The sequence below is a fragment of the Vulpes vulpes genome, chromosome 1 (genome assembly GCF_048418805.1).
Source record: "Vulpes vulpes isolate BD-2025 chromosome 1, VulVul3, whole genome shotgun sequence".
Classification (NCBI taxonomy): domain Eukaryota; kingdom Metazoa; phylum Chordata; class Mammalia; order Carnivora; family Canidae; genus Vulpes; species Vulpes vulpes.
The window spans coordinates 11,689,656-11,712,410 of NC_132780.1; the positions used below are offsets into that span (position 1 = coordinate 11,689,656).

General features: G+C 39.6%; 1 protein-coding gene across 1 annotated transcript in view; it reads left to right on the forward strand.

The window, feature by feature from the left end:
* The window catches only part of LOC112931545 (uncharacterized), a 38,777-nt gene extending 17,293 nt beyond the window's left edge, over window positions 1–21,484 (forward strand). Inside the window, exons 5-10 of the mRNA XM_072747135.1 lie at window positions 1,445–3,308; window positions 10,732–10,825; window positions 14,012–14,053; window positions 16,149–16,275; window positions 16,895–16,987; window positions 19,285–21,484. Of these exons, the coding sequence (XP_072603236.1) occupies window positions 1,445–3,308; window positions 10,732–10,825; window positions 14,012–14,053; window positions 16,149–16,275; window positions 16,895–16,987; window positions 19,285–21,467 (4,403 nt within the window). The 3' untranslated portion in view covers window positions 21,468–21,484. The remainder of the gene's footprint in view (window positions 1–1,444; window positions 3,309–10,731; window positions 10,826–14,011; window positions 14,054–16,148; window positions 16,276–16,894; window positions 16,988–19,284) is intronic.
* The last annotated feature ends 1,271 nt before the right edge of the window (window positions 21,485–22,755 follow it).

The following is a 22,755-nucleotide window of genomic DNA, read 5'->3' on the forward strand; positions in this document are numbered from 1 at the left end:
TTTTTTTTTTTCTTCTTAAAGATTATTTATTTACTTATTCATGAGAGACACAAGCAGAGAGAGACAGAGACATAGGGAGAGGGAAAAGCAGGCTCCCTACAGGAAGCCCGATGTGGGACTTGATCCTGGAACTCTGGGATCATGCCCTGAGCCGAAGACAGACGCTCAACCACTGAGCCACCCAGGCGTCCCTTTGGTTCATTTTTTAACCCGGTTCTTTTTCCCCTTATTGTTGAGTTTTAAGAAAAGTACTTCTTAAACTAAGTGAAAAGTTTATTGAAAAAATAATCTCTAAATGTTTAGATAACCTTTGTATAAAAATAGAGACTTGGGAATACCAATTTTTAAGAGGGATAAACCTTTTGGAAGACAAATTTCTTTTTTCTTTTTTTTTTAATAATAAATTTATTTTTTATTGGTGTAAAATTTGACAACATACAGAATAACACCCAGTGCTCATCGCGTCAAGTGCCCCCCTCAGTGCCCGCCACCCAGTCACCCCCAGCCCCCGCCCTCCTCCCCTTCCACCACCCCTAGTTTGTTTCCCAGAGTTAGGAGTCTTCCATGTTCTGTCTCCCTTTCTGATATTTCCCACTTATTTTTTCTCCCTTCCCCTTTATTCCCTTTCACTATTATTTATATTCCGCAAATGAATGAGACCATATAATGTTCGTCCTTCTCCGATTGGCTTATTTCACTCAGCGTAATACCCTCCAGTTCCATCCATGTCGAAGCAAATGGTGGGTATTTGTTGTTTCTAATGGAGTAATATACCATTGTATACATAAACCACATCTTCTTTATCCATTCATCTTTTGATGGACACCGAAGACAAATTTCTGAACTTAAATTCTTACAAGTGGTCAGAAGTTTATAATAGTAGCCAACTCATTTAATGTCTGTCAAAATAAAGATAAGATTAGCTGAACATGTGCAGAGTTTCCAGGAATACTTTGAATATATAAATGTAAATATTTCAAGTATTTGATATTACGATATATAAAATGAACCCAAAATTTGATTGTTGTGCTTTTCCTGAAGTTCTGGTTGATTCATTCTTTATTATCTATATAACATTTCTGTCTCCATAATTTATTAACTACCTAATTTACTTACTATTCAATTTACTACACTGACTTTCAAATTCAATAGAAGTGGCCATAAGTTAATAGTTTGAATCATATTATCAATTTTTGAATTAAGTCTTTGACATCTAACTTGTACTTCTCTTAGGAGACGTGGTGTAACTTGCTTAGTGGATAGGAGCCCACTGGACCCCTCTTGGGTTCTATGTACATGTAAACCAGAGAATAAGATACACAAGGAAAAAGACGTGAACGTGCTCTGGATTAATTAAAATCTCATGCTTTCTTCTAAATATGAAATCTTGAAAATACTGAACAAAGCCTTCAGTTGTCCACATCTCTGCATTCTGTCTTTACAGGAGGAAAGATCCAAAGTAAGATGAAGACTGTTTTAGAAGCAGAGCCACCTGAAGAGCATTCTTGCTGGAGGATCTGGCAACAGATTGCAAGTGACTTAAGTAGGTGTCAAGGCTCCATGATAAAGAGTTCTCAGCTCCCCAAACAAGGTGATTCACCTGGACATGTTGGGGCAGGGCAGTCTACAACTCACACAGGCCAGAAACCTGATCAGTGCAGTGAATTTAAGAAATATTTCAGTGATGTCTCCAACTTTGATCTTCATCAACAAATCCACTCAGGAGTAAAGTCTCATACATGTCGTGAGTGTGGAAAAAGCTTCTGTTACAGCTCAGCACTTCATATTCATCAGAGAGTTCATTTGGGAGAGAAACGCTATAAGTGTGATGAGTGTGGTAAGGAATTCAGTCAGAGCTCATGTCTGCAAACCCATCAGAAAGTCCACACTGTAGAGAAGCCATTCAAATGTGAGAAGTGTGGGAATGGCTTCTGTCGCAGATCAGCACTTAATGTTCATTATAAATTGCACATGGAAGAGAAACCTTATAATTGTGACCAATGTGGAAGGGCATTCATTCATGCTTCACATCTTCAGGAGCATCAGAGAATCCACACTGGGGAGAAACCCTTCAAATGTGATAAATGTGGTAAGAATTTCCGACGTAGGTCATCACTTAATAGTCACTGTATGGTCCACACGGGAGAAAAACTGTACAAATGTGAAGAGTGCGGGAAATGTTTCTTTTGTAGCTCAAATCTTCATATCCATCAGAAGGGCCACACACGAGAGAAACCTTATAAATGTGAGGAGTGTGGGAAGGGCTTCATTCAACCTTCACATTTTCGGGCCCATCAGAGAATCCATACTGGAGAGAAGCCATATGTATGCAAAGTGTGTGGTAAAGGCTTTACTATGAGTTCAAATCTTCAGGCCCATCAGAGAGTCCACACAGGAGAGAAACCATACAAATGCGATGAGTGTGGGAAGAACTTTGGGACAAAAACCCGTTATCAAGTTCATCTGGTAGTCCACACAGGAGAGAGACCCTATAAATGTGATGTATGTGGGAAGGATTTCAGTCAGAGAGCATATCTTCAATCCCATCTGAAGACCCACAGTGTAGAGAAACCCTACAAGTGTGAGGAGTGTGGTCAGGGCTTCAATCAGAGTTCCCGACTTCAGATTCACCAGCTGATCCACACTGGTGAGAAACCACACAAATGTGAAGAGTGTGGAAAGGGATTCAATCGTCGAGCAGATCTCAAAATTCATTGCAGAATCCACACAGGAGAGAAACCATTTAATTGTGAGGAGTGTGGGAAAGTATTCAGGCAGGCTGCAAATCTTCTGGCCCATCAGAGAATCCACAGTGGAGAGAAACCTTTCAAATGTGAAGAGTGTGGGAAGAGCTTTGGTCGCAGTTCACACCTTCAAGCCCATCAAAAAGTCCACACGGGAGAAAAGCCGTACAAATGTGAGGAGTGCGGGAAGGGCTTCAAGTGGAGCTTGAATCTTGACATGCATCAGAGGGTCCACACAGGAGAGAAACCCTACAAGTGTGGGGAGTGTGGTAAGCACTTCAGTCAGGCCTCGAGTCTTAAGGTTCATCAGAGTGTCCACAGTGAAGAGAAACCATACAAATGTGACGTATGTGGCAAGGTCTTCCGTCACTCTTCACAGCTACAATCTCATCAGCGGGTTCACACAGGGGAGACACCTTACAAGTGTGAGACATGTGGCCAGAGCTTCCGATGGCGATCAAAACTTTCCCATCATCGCAAAACTCATGGTGGCAGTACAGTTTATGAAAGTAACAAGAATGGTAAGAACATCAAAGAATCGTCAGGAAGAAGTTCTCCAGAATGATGTTTTATAAAACCCTGGATTCTTATTATCATTTAGTCTCATAAGAGAGAAAATACTTGTGTTAATTTTGTTGGTATTTAAGCAATAATCAAATTTATCTCAGTTTTCACCAGATCACACAGTGGAGGAACCTTGTAAATGATGTGATAAGTCTTTGTTGAGAATCACTTAGGAGGTAGTACTTAGGAAAAGAGTTTGATCTGGCACTTAACACAAGTATAATGATGGGCGTACCAGAATTGATACCCAGTAGAATGTCAGCTTCATGAGGGCAGGGACTTTGCTGCTAAATCTGCACAGCCCTCAAAGCTGGAGGCATAATTCTAGACCTCCAGTAATATTGCAAAGCTGTGTAAACAAAACAATATGGTACTGGCACAAAAATAGACACATAGGTCATTAAACAGAATAGAAAACTCAGAAATGAACCCAAAGTATATGTTCAGCTAATTTATGACAAAGCAGGAAAGAATAACCAATGGGGAAAAAAAAAGCATTTTTTTTTCAGCAACTGTTATTGGGAAAACTAGAGAGCAACATGCAAAAGAATGAAATTGAACCATTTTCTTACATCATACATATAAATAAATCCAAAATAGATTAAAGACCTAAGTGTGATGGGACCTGAAACCATAAAAGCCCTTGAAGAAAGCACAGGCACTAATTTCTCTGACATCAGCTATAGCAACTTTTTTCTAGATAGGTTTCCTGAGGCAAGGGAAACAAAAGCAAAAACTATTGGGACTATATCAAAATAAAAAGCTGCTGCGCAGCAAAGGAAACAAAACTAAAAGGCATCCTACAGAATGGGAAAAGATATTTGCCTATGATATGTTTGATAAGGAGTTAATATCCAAAATATATAAATAACGTATGAAACTCAGCACTCAAAAAATCTAATTTAAAAATGAACATAAGACATGAATAAACCTTTTTCCAAGAAGAAATCCAGATGGCCAACAGACATGAAAAGATGCTCAACATCACTTATTGTCAGGGGAATGCAAATCAAAATTACAATGAGATAGCACCTCAAACCTGTAAGAAAGGCTAAAATCAACAACACAAGAAAAAGGTTTTGGCAAGGATCTGAAGAATGGGGAACCTCCTGCACTGTTGATGGGAATGCAAACTGGTGCAGCCACTGTGGAAAACAGTATGCAGGTTCCTCAAAAAGTTAAAAATAGAATTACCCTACAATCTAACAATTGTACCACTAGTTATTTACCCAAAGAGTACAAAAATACTAATTCAAAGGGATACATGCACCCCAATGTTTATAGCAGCATTACTTACAATAGCCAACTTATGGAAAGAGCCCAAGTGTCTATTGACTGACAAATGGATAAGGATGTGTATATATACAATGGAATATTATTCAGGCATAAAGAAGAACAAAATATTGCCATATACAACAACATGGGTGGAACTAGAGATTATTATGCTGAGGAAAATTAGTCAAAGACAAAAACTGTATGATTCTTCTACTCATGTGGAATTTAAGAAAGAAAACAAATGAGCAAAGGGAGAAAAAGGCAAACCAAGAAATAGACTCGTATAAATATAGTGAACAAACTGATTGTTATCAGAGGGGAGGTGGGGGTGGGGATGGGTTACATAGGTGATAGGGATTAAGAAGGAGTGCACTTTGTGATGAGCACTGGGTGATGTATGGAAGTGCTGAATCACTCTTGTACACCTGAAACTAATACACTGTATGTTATCTAACTGGAATTCAAATAAAAGCTTAAAAAATCTACACAGCCTTAACATTGACTTGTAAGTGTGCTCACTAACTTTATGTTAAATAAACATGAAAATTGTATCCAGAGGTGGAAACCTGCAAAATAAAATTAATTCAGGGAAGTGAACATTTGTTGAAATGTAGAAAACCACCTGATATTACAGTCCACAACATTGATGTTATTACTCTACTACAATTGCCTCCTCTCCTCTCACAGCCTTTGTTCTCAAGTCGGTTCTTATCTGGGGCCTTGACTGGTTTTCCAACGATTGTATACAGTTTCTACTGAACTGTCTTTTGTAATTTTTTTGACAGTACAGACTGAAAAAATTGTGTTTTTTTTTAAACCTTGCAAGGACTTACCTTCATTTCATACAACTGATTTTTTTTTTAATCTCTCACTGTTAAGGCAGAATTTACTGTAACACTTTGAAAATGTCACAAGTAGTTACCAATAACAGTTGGTGATACCTAACTGCATTTCCATCCCAACTCAAATGTTTGCCTTCTAATTACAGTACTTTCTTTTATCAGAACTTCTCACATAGGCTCTATACCCTATTCCCCACACCCATGAAAGGAATAACGCCAAATTTGTGGGAATTTGATAATTTTATCAAATGTATTTCTAAGGTGAGATTGATATTTTTATGCTTTTCCCTATTGGCAGCACTGAAGCATGGTTCTGGGAAAGGAGTATATGTCAATATAGGTTGTACATCTCTTTGATTTGGAAATCATATAATTTAAAGTTAAGATTCTGAGATTAAAATACCAAACAAATGAGCACCATATTGATGATATCACTGAGTTTTTATACATGGGATTAAGTACTTGTCCATATGTAGGAACTTGAAATCTGGTATATTCAGAATTCAAATTCTATATTAACTTGGAAGTCATTAAGATTATGATAGATACCTGTAATGACATGAGAAATACTTAATATGGGCTTTGAAAAATAGATTATAGCCTTCATACCATAATCAAACAAATCTTTGTGAGTGTATGTGTGTGCATGCATGTGTATATGTGTACATGCATAAGATAATGTATAAAGGGATGTTCTTCCATAGTGGTTTTCCTTGGAAAGGAGCATTTTGTGGTCTTTTCCCAGTTTTTATTCCTCTCTCCCCCACCCCTGATACTTTTCCATTTAAATTATGTTCTAGTTTTTCATTAAATATGGAAATTACTGTTACAGAATTTAGGAAAGTACTAAATAATTATCCCTTGCAGTTAAGCCATTAGGAGTGTTCTATATTGTCATATGGCAGGTAAGATCAAAATCAAGGAATGAGCTTTGGAATCCAATTTCAAAAGCAAAACCTTATGGTTGTTATACATAAACAAATAGCTTGTCGAGTTTTAACAATTGTATCTTTGTGATTAAGGCTTGCTGGGCTTTAAGTATAAATCTGTAACAACGAGAGGGCAAATCCTGGAGCTAGAAACAAAATGAGTATAAATAAATACATTGTGGAGGCATTAAAAAAAAAAAAAGATTTTTTTTTTTTTTTTAAGGTGTGCATGAGGACGCCTGGGTGGCTCAGTGGTTGAGCATCTGTCTTTGGCTCAGGGCATGATCCCAGAGTTCCAGGATTGAGTCCCACATCAGGCTCTCCCCGCAGGGAGCTTGCTTCTCCCTCTGCCTATGTCTCTGCCTCTCTTTGTGTGTCTCTCATTAATAAATAATTTTTTAAAAACTGTGTGTGAAGAAAGAACATAAAATAATAGCAGTTGACCCTCAAGACGTGGAACCAATAAAGATGAAGAGCAGGTTTGGATGCTATTCCATAGTCAGACACAGTGGTGATTTGGTGATCAATTTGTAGTGGTGAATTGGTGATCAATTTGTAGTTGATTAAAGGGGTTTACTCAGCAAATTATACCTAGTTGAGACCGGTCCTCACTGTTCATTTTCTGGACCACACATTTATAGGATGCTAGGTATTTAGTAAGGCCTGTGCTGTCTCAATTTGTGTGGGGGTTCCTAAGGCTATTTCCATGTTCTTTCATTCCCTTTGAGTATTCACAAGACAGGAATACTCACACCTGATTTGTTACACTGAAAGGATAAAAATGAGCAAAGATAGGTAGGATGAAATCTGAAGGAAATCAGGTGTAAGCTTCTAAGAGTCCTCTCCTTATGGAAGCACAATGTACCAAGTTCCTTCAGCACTAAATTGTGATAACACACATAATTGACGCCAGAGAGATGCATCAGAGACTGAATGCCCTAGATTTTTTTTATTGGGAGCTGGTCATGTATGCATTCTCTGCCTGGAATGTACCAAAATTAGAGACTCTCAGAAGGAAAATAGATACTCCGCATAAACCACATTGCACAAAGAGTTTAGGCACTGTGACCTACTCTTAGGGAATGTTAGGAATCCTCCAGGACAATTCAAGCACCCAGATACCAATCAAGAGCCAGCCTGGCAAGCAGGTCTCACTAAGGATAGCAGTCTCAGCTTTATGTTAAACTTTTCTCTGCACATGATGTTGGAAACCCAGTGCCTTTACTTTGGTTTGGTTTGGGTTTTGTTTTGTTCTGTTTTTGCTGTCATAAGATACCATAATAGGTTGTCAGGATATTTATAACAGAAAACTCAATAGATGAAAAAAAAAAGATATAAAATAAACTAGATGGGTGGATAAATCTTCAAAGCATACACCAAATGGAGAAAAACACCAGAATGAATTTTATGACAGTATCATTTATGTAAATTAAAAACATGTGCACAAACTGCACACATTTTACACAAAAACACACCCAAAAGGTAAAAAATTAGAATGATTTCTTATGGGGTAGAGAAGGGATTGGAGGATATCATGGGGAAAATGTGAATGAATAAATAAAATGTTAAATTATGTTGTTTTATTTTATCATACTACATTCAAGATTTCAGTTTACTTCTGGTGGGAAGAACTGCATCTGCTGTGTGTGCCATGTTGTATTAAGCCAGGCATGATTCTTGGAGGATGATTTCCCAGAAGAATTTGGAACACAAAAATATAAAAAAGACACAAGAATCCTGTAATTATTATTCAATTGATTTATAGGTTTCAATGTTGCTGGAGCAATTAGTCAAAGCCAAAGTATTCCAAATGTAGGGAAAATAATGTGATTTTCCATGAATTCAGTCTCATATTAAAAAAAGAAAAAGTGCATTATTGTAGAACTATTTAATAGTGATAACCAATAAAATAAATGTATGGGCCTTTTTAAATATCTGGATTCAAAAAAGATTAGTCTAAGTAGATATATTTAACACAATTGTAAAATTTGTTTTATCAGGACTTGGGTATAAATTATTAAACAAATATTTTTACTTTTCTTAAATGTGTAATTGTATGATATCTTTAGGCTTTAAAAATATTCTTATTAGGGGCACCTGGCTGGTTCAGGCAGTGGAGCATGTGACTCTTGATCTCCCAGTTATGAGTTCAAGCCCCACTTTGGGAGTGGAGTCTTCTTCAAAAAATGTTCTTATCAGTAAGAGATAGATACCAATGTCTTGTGAAAGTACATCTCTGGAATTTGCTTTTTTTTTTTTTTTTAAGATTTTACTTATTTATTCATGACAGCCCAAGAAAGAGAGGCGGAGACACATGCAGAGGGAGAAGCAGGTGCCACACAAAGAGCCTAATGTGGAACTTGATCTCGGGACTCTGGGATTATGGCATGGGCCGAAGGCAGACACACAACTGCGGAGCCACCCCAGCATCCCTGGAATTTGCTTTAAAATATTCAAGGCAAACATAAAAATTGAGAATATGTCAGAGGAAATATGTGATCCTGACCAGTTCAACCAGTTCAAGAAGAAATGAAAAATAAAGACAAGGTATACAAATTAGAAAAGAAGAAATAAAATTGTCCTTACTTACAATTAACATGATTAAGTGTATAGAAGGTCCAGATGAAGGTGCCATTAATGTTGAAATTTATAGATAAGTTCAACAAGTTCGGTGGATACAAGATTCGCTACAGTTTTAAGTAGTTATAATCAGCATTGTCTTCTCATTCCCAATCTCAAAAGGGAGGTTTCCATCATTTCATCAAGTATTAAGTTTCTTATGTAAGTTTATTATATTTTTGTTTTTTCTAGAACCATATTGATTTCATTTAAATTTGCAAGTACATTTTTATAAAGTTGCTCACAATACTGTCATAATATTTAGTGATGTTCCCTTTTATTTCTGATACTGGGTATTTTTCTTATATGGTTTTTTTCTTAGTCATTTTCACCATACTTTTATCAATTTTATTGCTTTATCCATATAGGGCATTCTTTTGGCCTTTTGTGCGAGGGGAGGATCCACTTAATTGTGTTTATATTTTATTAATCTGCTCTTATTTTCTTCTTTCTGCTTTCTTCAGTTTTTTTTTTTTTTAAGTTTCTTAGATTGATGTTTTCTGGATGGATTTTTAATATCCATTTCAATATATGCATTTAAGGCTCAACACTTACCTCTGTTAAAATCTCCATTTCCAGGGCACTTGGGTGATTCAGTCCGTTAAGCCTCTGACTCTTGATTTGGGTTTAGGTCACGATCTCAGGGCGGTGAGACAGAGCTCTGTCAGGGACTTCGGCTCAGCAGGGAGTCGGCTGGAGATTCTTTTCCTCTCCCTCTGTCCCACCCCCGCTCATGCACATTCTAAAATAAATTTAAAAAAATTTTTTTAAAAAAAATCTTCAATTCCAACTGAGTTTGAATCTTTCTCTTCATGGTTCTGTCAATTTTCGCTTTATAAAGTACGAACTGTAGTTATTATTTTCTGGTACCTTGAAACTTTTATCATTCTGAAATAGCCCTCTATAATGCCAGGTAACACTTTTTTTTTGTTTTGTTTTTATTTTTGTTTTTTTCTTCTCTCCTTTAAGTTCTCTTGGCCTAATACTGACATCACAGATTCTACAATTATAGAAATAACTTGAGGCCCTGGATGAGGACTGACATCTTTCTTTGCAAAGGATTTTCACTTGCTTCTGCAAGGATGGGAAGATGACAGCAATTCACTTTCACGCGATTTCAGGGATTGAGGTGATTTAACGTTTGTGTTTTGTTCCTGCCGACAAGGCCCAGTCTCATTTTGCTCTTCTTCCTTTGGTGAAGGTCTTTGGGGTTTACCAGGAAGTCTCTGTGGTAGGCGACAGATTTAAGTTGTTTAGCTCCCCAAGCATATCTAAAGTGCTACTCAGCTTCTCAGCCTTTCGATGAACAGAATCTACACTCTTCTAAGGCCGACGTGCTAGAATGGCAAGACATCTGGCCAGACTTTCTCGGGGATTCCAGGAAGTGAAACCCAGGGGCTTAGAGTAGTCAGGCATTTCCGCAAAAGGGGCACGACTTCAGTTGCCGAAGGATACAGGAGGGAGGCTGGTGCCATTACCTATCCCCGCCCCTGAGACAGTCTGCAACCTGAGCCTCCAGAAGTCCTTGTAGTCTCACACCCCTCGGCTTCTGGGAGGCTGGGCGGTAAGTTTACCCGCCCCCGCGGGATTCTGGGAAGTGTAGTCCTGGAACCCCGAGTAGTCGCAGGTACTTCCATTCAAGACGGCACTGCTCGGGAATTCTGGGAAGTGTAGTCCAGGATTGCCGGCTGATCGCAGGCACTTCCGCCCCAGGAGGACGCCGTAGCAGCCATCTTTTCCCTGATTATGGTGTCTCAGGCCTGCCATTCAAACTTCGCCTGAAACGCACCTGGGGCCCGCAGCCACGAGACTTTCATTTGGGGAGAAAGAGGAGGAGCGGCTAAAAATCGAGGTTTGTTGGCCGAGGGAGGCGGTTTGCGTTCCCTGGGCGGAGCTTCTTAGCGTTAGGGACGAGCCCGGGATGGGGCGGGCTCCCGTTGTCGTCCCCGGGTTTGGGGATCTCCTGGGCTCTCTGTACCCCTGCCCTGGCCTCCCGCCTGCGAGCTAGCGGTCTTCGTACGGCATCGTGTTGGTTGAGTTCCTTGGTCCCTCTGTGTCTTGGTTTGTTTTGTGTAAAAGGCAAGTGAAAGTAGTACCGTTCTAGTAGAGTGTTGTGAGGAAAGAAGCGAGATGGTACGAGCAAAACCCTTAAAAGTGCCTGGCAGGAGGCTTGTCGCTCCTAATACTACTGCAGTTATTCAAGAAGCGCCCGTTTCTCAGTTAGATTCTGTGAGCCCAGGAAGCTGGATTGTCCTGGACACCTGACTTTTTTTTTTTCTTTTTAAGATTTTATTTATTCATTAGAAACAACACACAGAGGGATCTCTGGGTGGCTCAGCGGTTTAGTGCGTCACTCATGAATAAATAAAATCTAAGGAAGGAAGGAAGGAAGGAAGGAAGGAAGGAAGGAAGGAAGGAAGGAAGGAAGGAAGGAAGGAAGGAAGGAAGGAAGGAAGGAAGGAAGGAGGGAGGGAGGGAGGGAGGGAGGGAGGGAGGAAGGAAGGAAGGAAGGAAGGAAGGAAGGAAGGAAGGAAAAAAGAAACACCGAGAGGCAGAGATACAGACAGACAGGGGAGCAGGCTCTCAGCGGGGAGCCCGATGCAGGTCTCAATCCCAGGACCCCAGGATCACGACCTGAGCCAAAGGCAGACGCTCAGCCACTGAGCCACCCAGGTGACCACCCCTTTTCCTTTTTTTTGTTGTTTTGTTTTTGGATAAGGAGGGGTTGCTTCTAGCTAGTAGTACTGGGGAACGTGACTTACCGAGAATGGAAACACAATCCTGATTTTTCACAACCTCCTTTCCTTCCCCAGCCGACTTCTCAAGAAGCCCCGCACAGCGGGAGAGGCAGCAGAGCCCCATGTCAGTAGGAGTTGGCATTCTTCTGCCGAGATAGTCGCATAAATGGGAGAATGTGTGGGACACACACTTGGGTAATGATTATAACTGAGCCTGGGGTGCTGAGTTCCATTCTAAACACTTTACACAAATGAACACATTTCTGTCACAGTGACTCTGTTAAGTGGTACTGCTGGTTTTTTTGTTTTTTTTTTTTTTTAAGGTTTATTTTATTTATTTTAAAGAGAGAGCAGGAGCCGGGGAGGGGCAGGAGCAGAGGAAGAATCTCAAGCAGACTCCCCGCTGAGTGCAGAGCCTTAGTCAGGTCTGGATCCCATGACCCAAATGGAAACCAAGAGTCTGATGCTTAACTGACTGAGCCACCCTGGCACCCCAGCAGTGAGGGTTTATCCTGGTTTGCATGCTGTCGAGAAGCAGAAGCAAGATGATTTCTGAATATTGTAATAAATTTTATCTAGCAGGTGGGAGAAACAAAATGAGACTTCAGTTGTCACTTATTAATAAAGTAGTCACTCATGTTGGGGGGAGTAATTCTTTTTTTTTTTAAATTATTATCATAAATGTCTTTGTCCCTGTGTTATGGAGTGTCTTGTCCTTTTCTTGTTCATCACAATCGCTGAGTGGCCCTGTCATATTCTCACTGATCAGTGGGAAACACTAATTTCTAGCGGTTGCTGCTGCTAGCTTCCAGAGCCATTTTTTGGGTCTCTTTCACAGCCTTATCGTTTGTTTTTATTTTTGTGCTGAACCATTTGAGGGCAAGCTAGAGACTGATCCAAATGGAATTGATGACATTGACAACACGCTCTTACCTAATACACAGTTCATATTCAGTTTTTCCAGTTTCCCCCATTGAGAGCAGTTTTCTCTTTCTAGTTCAGGGTTCAGTCCTGTGATAGGCATCAAATTTAGTTTTTATTTCATTATTCTCCTTTAATCTAGAATCATCCGGGGGCCCTTTGCTGGCTTAGTTGGTAGAGCATGCAACTCTTGATCTTCAGATCTTGAGTTTGAGCTCCCATTGGATGTAAAGATTACTTCAAACCAAACAAAAGAATAGAATGATTTCTCAGACTTTATTTACTTAGCTTATGGTATTCATGAAGAATATTGGCAAATTATTTTGTAGAATGCCTCTCTTTTTTTGGTTTATCTGACATTTGTTCATGATAGGTTTAGGCTGTGCATTAGAAGCAGGGATGACACAGAAGTAAGGGGTAAGGGCAATCTTCTCATTGTAGGGGAAGCACGTGTCAGTTTGTGGGATTGTCCCAATTGCTGGTTTCAACTTTGTTTTCTTGGGTAAGGTCCCTATTTTTCCTTTTGCAGTTAATATTTTGAGACTATGTAACTATCTTATTTCTTCCCAAACTTTCACGGTACTTTTAGCACCATTGATGATTTTCTAACCCTTTAGAAATGTTTTTTGGTTTGCCTTCTTGTCTCATCTGTTTATTTCTTATACATTCCTTTATTTATAATAGTATATTTACAGCTCAGATGCCTGTCTTTTTTATTTAAATTACGTATGGATTGTCAACCTATATTTTTGCTGTTGCAGAATTTTGGGTTTTATTAGTTTTTTTTTTTTTTTTTAAGATTCTATAGAGGTAATTTCAAACTATAGAATGTGATTCTGCAGAGTATATTACTGCAGTTGCAAAGAAATAAACTGTGATAGGTAGTGCTCTGAGAGCTTTTCTACCTTACAGCGGTAACGGTCCCATGAGATTGTTACAGTTATTCCAGTTATTCTCCCCCACTTGCAAATGACAGAACTGAGGCAGAGCGGTGTTAGTCATCTGCCCAAGATGACACTGCTAGTGAATAGCCTAGTCAGGATTTCACCCCACATGTGTTGATTCCAAAGCCCACTCTTAGGGATGTTGTCTCAGTTTATATACCCTACCCAAAATAAAAATTACTACCGCAGAAGCTACAGGTGCAATGGGATAGGGCTGTTTATGTGGTCAGGCACATTGTTTCTTGAACTACTACTGAAAGGGATCAGGGGATATCTGGTATACCTGCTACATTCTGCTGATGGGGCCACATTCACCTGTACCATCCCAAGGAATGGGTACCTTTCCTAATTCACAAGGAGCCATCCTATAGGTTAATGATGTCCTTGACCAGTTTCCATTGACTTCTTTCTCCTTTTCCCAGTCTGTCTCTCTAGGATTCTGTTTCCCTGGAAGGAAAGAATATGAGCATGTTCAAGGTGAGTAGGGTTTGCCTTTCATGCTATTATTAAAAATGTCATTTTAGTCCTCAGAGCCTGGACACAAGTTCTTCTCTTTCACAGAGAGGGCATCTGAGGACATGAAGAGTGCCAGGTGCTTTTATTCTTTATGCCTTTTAAGTTTAATTGGCTTTGGTTTTAGTTTTTATGTCATCATTTTTTAATCTCACAAGTGAAAGTAGAAAAGTTAATAGAAATGAAAACATCATGTACTTTATTACTTCCCCGCTTCCAAATTAGATGCTTTGATATTTTCATAATCCCTTCATCACATTTATTCATAGTTATGTGTTTGTATTCATAACATAAATACAGCTTTATTTTTCCTAAAGTTTCTCTTTTAAAAATCTTCCATACATTTATTTTGTTTTAATTTTTAAAATGGAAACGTAGTTGATTTAGTTTCAGGTGTACTGCATAGTGATTTGTCAGATGCATTGCAGAATGCTCACCATGATAAGTGTCTTACAGTCTGTCACAGCATGAAGTTATTGTAATATTATTGATTATATTTCTGTGCTGTACTTTTCATCCCTGTGACTTATTTTCAACCCTGTGACTTATTTTATAACTGGGAGTTGGTACCTTTTTTCCCTTTCACCTACTTTGTCAATCCCCCGACCCCATAACATACAACTTAAATTTTTTTTTCATTTAATACTATGCAGCGCTTTTTAAAAAGATTTTATTTATTTGCTTTTTATTACATAATCTCTACACCCAGCATGTGCTCAAACTTACTACTCCCAAGATCAAGAGTCACATGTTTAACTCACTGAGCAGGCCAGGCGCTCCATTCTGATATAACAGTTTTCATCACTGTGCCATATTCTTTTCAAATTTATATACCTATTTTTTTTAACTATTCTCATAGACATTTATTTAGTTTAGGATTTTTACTGTGTTAGGAACACTACAGTGATAGTTTTCCTGATTTAACTTATTTCTTAAAAAACAGTTCTGAAAATTACTGCCCTTTATTGTTCTTAATGTACCAGGTATTCACAATTGAGGAGGCAGGTTGTATATCTGGTGCATTGGATGTTTTTTAGTAGGATATTTAAATATGGCACAGTCTATCAAGATGAGGCATCAGCTTCACAAGAAAAGATATTGTTAGGAGTTTCCTAATTATATGAGCTAGATTCTGTCTCTCCCATGCCTGAGTCACAAACCCTATGTGTATTTTATTTACTGGTTCTTTTTTCTTAGTGTTTTTTTTTTTTTTTAAGTAATATGTAACCTTAGTTTAAAAAATTCCAGTGGTACTAAAGGACTTGTCACTCACTGCATTGAAGCTTCAGAGGAATTTTATGAAGAGGTGCTTGGTTTTATCTTCATTTGAAATATAAAGACAAGGGGTTGTAAAAAAGACATCTGCTTAAATTGACACAGAACACCAGAGATTGGGAGGCAGAGTATGGTATTTGAGTGAAGACAGATACAGGAAGAGGGATAATTTTTCATTCAGGGACCTGGCATGCCCTTTTGGTTTGTTTCCACACAGAACGCTCCTCCTCACCTGGTTTCCACCTTAGGGGAAGGCAGATGCTGTCAAACAATGCTGGGACTAAACTGTTAAATGTTTCTGGAGTAATTGGCAATGTTATTACAAGTAAAACCTTTTTAGTTTAGGATGCAGCTATTAGAATTCTAGGGAGTTTGCTTATTACTGTGCTTACTGAGAGGGCGAGGTAAATAGAGCTTTCTTTTCCATAGCAGCACTTTTTTTTAAAGATGTTATTTATTTATTCATGAGTGACATAGAGAGGCAGAGACAGAGGCAGAGGGAGAAGCAGGCTCCCCCTGGGGAACCTGATGTGGGACTCAATCCCAGGACTCTAGGATCAGGACCTAAGCCAAAGGCAAATGCTCAACCACTGAGCCAGCCAGGTGCCCCTCCATAACAGCACTTTTGATGAGGCTGAGGAAAATTGGGGTGTGGCATCGGCAGGAGAGAAGGACTGGGAAATCTACAGATCGCTCAGGGGCCAGAGCACCTTCCCACCCATCTTTCCCACCTCTCACAGTAGACATTGGTGCGTAAGATTGAGGTTATATGTGTTTGTTGTAGGAGGCGGTGACGTTCAACGATGTGGCTGTGGCCTTCACAGAGGAGGAGCTGGGACTGCTGGACTCTGCACAGAGAAAGCTGTACCAGGATGTCATGTTAGAAAACTTCAGGAACCTGGTCTCTGTGGGTGAGGACAGCCTTCCTCTGGAGGATCTTTGTGAGCTTGGGGTTTAAGGCTTTGGGGCTCCTGAAATGGATCCCTGAGTTTGGGGATTGGACTTTTGCAATCCTATAAGATACAGGATATTTCTGGTCTTTCTGAACAGGCTTTTTCAGGTCTTTTTCATTTGGGTTCTGTAAAAGACTATATCAATGGATAGTATACTGCTATACCTTGTCTATTCGATTTTAGATTTCATTACTATTGCATTAGTGAATTATAAAACTGATGTATTGAGTTTTCTGAGCAATTTTGAATGAAATAAGGGTAAAGAAAATCAGAGCTTCTTAGGACACATTGTAGCAAAAACTGGCTGATTGCACGAGTGTGTGAGGGCCAGTGGGAGGAGATTTAGGGAAAACAGACGTGGACTAGAAATAGGTCATTCAGACTTTGTTTTGATAATACATATCTCTCTGTATGTAGTTGGGTGATGAAGTAAATGCTATTTCTTCAGTAGGTCGTGATTAAAAAAAAGTTTGAAAAACATTCTTCTGTTAGCTTGAATGTGCAGTTGGAACTTCAGTCTCTGGTAAATTTTAGTTCTAGCATGTTCATTTTAACTCCTGACTTTCCATGTTCTCAGGACATCAACCCTTCAAACGAGATAAATGGCAAATAGAAAGAGAAGAGAAGCTTTGGCTGATGAAGACAACAACCCAGATAGAGAGAAATGTGGGTAAGAACCAAGCAACTGTGAGTTGTCACAGTTACCTGTCCCATTTGTTCAGTTTCTCGCCACCTATGTGCTGTCACTTATGTCCCAGGTTGCCAGACCTCTCTCCTGGATTGTTGCAACAGTCTTTGCTGCTCCCACCCTTCTCCTACAGGCTCTTCTTTATGTAACATTATGTTAATCTTCTGTTCAAAAGTCTCTCATGACTTCTTTTACTTACAGTAAAAACCACTTAAAGCAGCTACTAGATAGTCCTCTGTGGTCTGCTGTTCATCCCCCACTGCCTGTCAGTACATCTGTCCTCCCCTTGCTACATCTTTTCTGCTTACGTTGTCCTTCCTGCCGTTTCTCAGACCTTAAAGGAAGCTTCTGCCTCAGAGCCTTTCACCTGTTCTCTCTGCCTGGAATACTCTTGCCTTTAACCTTCCAGGCCCCTTCTTTACTTCTTTCAGGTCACTCAGTTCTACTCTCATGAGGGATCTGACCACCCTGTTGAAAATGCTGTTCTCTTGCCTTTCTGTGCCCTGCCTTATTTTGTGTCAAAGCACTGATCTTCACCTCAAACATATTTTTGTTCATTTGTTTATTATCTTACTCCCCTCACTGGAGTGTAATCTTCATGAATGGGGGAGTTTTGTCTGTTTTGTTTCTTGTTCACTGTCCTCAGTGCTTAGAATAGTCCTGGTATATTCATGGCAGGGGCTCTGTAAATATTCGTTGAGTAAACATGAATGAGTTTATGTATAGGAAAACCTACTCTCCACAGAAATAACTAATAGATAGTGAACAGATCCATGTGAATAAAGGATATTGCAAAATATTTTTTGTCTTTAAATGAATTTCTAACCGAATTCTAGTTTCTCAGATGCCTGTGGGGTGTGTGTGTGTGTGTGTGTGTGTGTGTGTGTTCGCCTTTCTGTACAAGTTGGTCTATACAGAGAGAGGCAGAGACACAGGCAGAAGGAGAAGCAGGCTCCATGCAGGGAGCCCGACATGAGACTCGATCCCGGGACTCCAGGATTGCGCCCTGGGCCAAAGGCAGGCACCAAACCTCTGAGCCACCCAGGGATCCCCTGGCATTGTTTTTATAACCAAACTGAACACCATTCTTTCCCTGTGGTTTTCCATTAGTAGCAGAGCATATTCATTTGGGGAGGAAATTTTTTTTTATTGAAGATTCTTCTGTCCCCTTTTATTAGGCAGCTCCCTCAGAGAAGGGAAGAAATTCAGTTTCCACCTCTGTCAGGGAATGAAAAGGTCTCAGAAAATAGCCAGCTTGTGAGTTAGCCTTTCCCTTAAAAGATTTGCCCACCTGCATCCCATTTGCTTCTTACAAAATCCACATGTATAATTTACATTGTTACTTCAGGCATTGTGTTTGTGTATAGATTCAAATACATGACTTTTGAAGGCATTTCGTATAATGACAGCTTTACTGCTTGTAATGATTCACTAATCATTAGTTTCTAGTCTGTTTCTTCTAAATATTATAAGTTATGGAATTTATTTCCCAGCTCACTAATAAACTGCATTCTTCACTTTGAAAGTCATTCTTGTTGAAGGCCTGTATATCTATATCCCAAAATTTTCCACACTATTTTCAAAGAGACAGCATTCTTCCCTGGCCTCTAAATTTGACTCCTATTGGGGGGTTGAGGATATTCAGACCTTACAAAACCCTCAGAAGGATCTAGTACACAGGTCTTCATGCTTTTATTTCTTTAGCACCCTTAATTTTCTCATCAATACCCCCTTGGTGTATGCTGCCTCTGATGCAATCTTTTGGCTTCTTTAGCAAACTGTATATTCTCTCATCCTTGTCCTAGTTCAGATACCTTACTTGCAAACACTTTTGCTACTCTGATTTGTTTATACTTAAACTGGGATTTAGAATTCTAGATATTCTCAGACATCACACTGGGTTTCATCTATGCATGCACTTTTTGAGCACCTACTAACTGCTAGGCACTGTTAAAAGCTGTCAACACTGCAAAATTCTTGTCCTTACTGATTTTGTACTGTGGTAGGAAAGACATGATTTTTGAAAAATAACTAAAATGGTATGTCAGATGGCACTAATTTTGTTTCAGATGGATTTCATTAATGCTTTGTGGTTGGGAGTTTAATCGACTACCTCTTGCTTTCTATCAGTATTTAAGCCAGAGTATTTCACATGTGGTGGAAAAGAAGCTGAATCATCCTGAGGTTCATTAAATTCTCATACTGTGTCCTAAGTGTGAAATCTTGACTCTTTGAACAAAGTTTTTGGTTGTCCACATCTCTGAATTCTGTCCCTATAGGAGGAAACAATCAGGATGAGCTGAGGAATTTTCAAGACAAAGGACCACATGAAGAGCTGTCCTGCTGGCAAATCTGGCAACACATTACAAATGACCTAACCAGATGTCAAAACTCCATGAGAAATAGTTCTGAGTTTCACAAACAAGGTGATTCCCCCTGCCAGCTTGGGGCAGAGCTCTCTATTCAGATTTCTGAGGAGGAGAACGGTGTGCTAAATTGTAAAGTGGATGGTCCTAATCGTACTGAAAACTCAGACTTTGCAATTTTGAGAGTCCAGGACTCATGGAGGAAAACTTTGACTGAATCACAGAGTTACCGGAATAGATATCAGCAGATTTCCATGAAAAATAAGCTGTGTCGGTATAAACAGAATGTTGATGTTGTCAGTTGGATTTCACATCACCTTGATCATGGGATACACAGAAGTGACAAATCTTACAGCCATGATGATTGTGAGAAAGGCAGCATGAAGGTTTCAACATTAGACCAGGAGAGTATGATCCACATGAGACAAAAACCTTACCAGTGTAATGAATGTGAAAAAACCTTCAGTGATCTTTCCACCTTTGATCTTCATCAGCAGTTACACTCAAAAGCAAAGTCCCATATGTGTAGTGAGTGTGGAAAAGGCTTCCGTTATAGCTCAGTTCTTCGTATTCATCAGAGAATTCACATGGGAGAGAAAGGCCATAAGTGTGGTGAGTGTGGTGAGGAATTCAGTCAGAGCTCACTTCTGCAAACCCATCAGAAAGTCCACACTGTAGAGAAGCCTTTCAAATGTGAGGAGTGTGGGAAAGGCTTTGGTCGTAGATCAGCACTTACTGTTCATTGCAAAGTCCACACAGGAGAGAAACCTTATAATTGTGAGGAATGTGGGAGGGCCTTCAGTCAAGCCTCTCATCTTCAGGACCATCAGAGGGTCCACACTGGGGAGAAACCATTCAGATGTGATGCATGTGGTAAAAGCTTCAGTCGGAATTCACATCTTCAGTCCCACCAGAGAGTCCATACGGGAGAGAAACCATATAAATGTGAGGAATGTGGGAAGGGCTTCATTTGTAGCTCAAATCTATACATTCACCAGAGGGTCCACACAGGAGAAAAACCGTACAAATGTGAGGAGTGTGGTAAAGGCTTTAGTCGACCTTCAAGTCTTCAGGCCCATCAGGGTGTTCATACTGGAGAGAAATCCTACATATGTAATGTGTGTGGTAAAGGCTTTACTCTGAGTTCAAATCTTCAGGCACATCAGAGAGTCCACACAGGAGAGAAACCATACAAATGTGATGAGTGCGGGAAGAGCTTCAGGAGGAACTCCCATTATCAAGTTCATCTAGTAGTTCACACAGGGGAGAAACCCTATAAATGTGAGGTATGTGGAAAGGGCTTTAGTCAGAGTTCATATCTTCAAATCCATCTGAAGGCGCACAGCATAGAGAAACCTTACAAGTGTGAGGAGTGTGGGCAGGGCTTCAATCAGAGTTCCCGACTTCAGATTCACCAGCTGATCCACACTGGTGAGAAGCCATACAAATGTGAAGAGTGTGGAAAGGGATTCAGTCGTCGAGCAGATCTCAAAATTCATTGCAGAATCCACACAGGAGAGAAACCATATAATTGTGAGGAGTGTGGGAAAGTATTCAGGCAGGCCTCAAATCTTCTGGCCCATCAGAGAGTCCACAGTGGAGAGAAACCATTCAAATGTGAAGAGTGTGGGAAGAGCTTTGGTCGCAGTTCACACCTTCAAGCCCATCAAAAAGTCCACACGGGAGAAAAGCCGTACAAATGTGAGGAGTGCGGGAAGGGCTTCAAGTGGAGCTTGAATCTTGACATGCATCAGAGGGTCCACACAGGAGAGAAACCCTACAAGTGTGGGGAGTGTGGTAAGCACTTCAGTCAGGCCTCAAGTCTTCAGCTTCATCAGAGCGTCCACACTGGAGAGAAGCCATACAAGTGTGACGTGTGTGGGAAGGTCTTCAGTCGCTCTTCACAGCTACAGTCTCATCAGAGAGTTCACACAGGAGAGAAACCTTACAAGTGTGAGACATGTGGTAAGAGCTTCAGCTGGCGATCAAATCTTACCATTCATCACAGAATCCATGCTGGTGATAAATCCTATAAAAGTAACAGGAGTGGTAAGAACATCATAGAGTCCACACAGGAAAATAGTTCTATAAAATGATTTTTTTAAAAAGAAAACTCAAGTGTCATGTGAATTCTTCCAATCATGAAGTTCAAAAGGAAAAATCTTTTGTTTCACAAAAGTCAGTGTTTGAGCCACAGGTTAACATATCCCAATAGGAGGCCACACAGCAGAGAATACTTGTAAGTGGCATAGTAAGGTACAGTTTGAGTTTTGACCTTTATTAAATACTACTCAGGGGAGAGGCTTTGGAAAGTATGAGTTTTATCAGGCCTTATATAAAAATATAATGGACGTACTAGAATGCCCATTAGAATGTAAGCTCCATAAATGCAGAGACTTGTTCTGAACCTACATAGTCTTAACATTGCCAGGTACTTGGGAGGTGCTCAATATTTGTTAATAAATAAGGAAAATGTAGACTTGAAAATAGTGTTGAGATCACCTCTGGAATTTCATAAAAATTTGTATTCAGAACTGGTAACCTAAATGTGGCCTTAGTAAAGTTAATTCAGGGAGACACTTGAAATGTGAGAAAACTACTCAGTATTGCAATCTGTCATAGTAATCTAGCATTACTTTGTTGTGATGAGCTCCTGTCTTCCCCAGCTTCTCATCAAGTTGGGTCTTATCATCTTGGACTTTGAACTTAAACTGCATACAATCAGTGGAACACCAGATAGTTATCTTTTTGTGACAGCATAGATTGAAAAATTGACTGCTAATCCTACAATAAGCCATTACACTATTGATCTTTATTCTCAAGAATGTCAAGGCAGGAGTTTAAGTGTCAAAGTTATACTAATGACAAACATTTCTTAGTAAATGGTGAATTGATCATTGGTTGATCATTGATCATTCTCCACCTTTCCATCCAGATTTTGATGTGATTGCTTTTTAAGTAAGGATTTTAGCATTACTTTCATAAAAATTTCTTAGGTAGAGAGACTGTTTGAAGTAAATTATTGTCAGGCTCTCTCTACCCTCTTATCTCTTCCTCTCCCCAGCCTGAGAAAGGGGAAACAATTATTTGTTGGAATTTGGTGATTTTATCAAACACATTGATTACTGAGCATGACTGACTTTCACACTTTTTCCTAGCAGTGGATTGAATAATTGCTTTTTGGTTTGTTTGTATAGAGTCCCAAGCAGGCTCCACACTCAGTGCGGAGCCTGACACTGGGCTTGATCTTATGACCCTGACATCATGACCTAGCTGAAATCAAGAGTTGGATGCTTAAGTGAGCCACCCAGGTGCCCCAGTTAATTGCTTTTTGAAGTTGATTAGTTACATATCAAAATACAGAATGTGGAATCCCTTTGATCT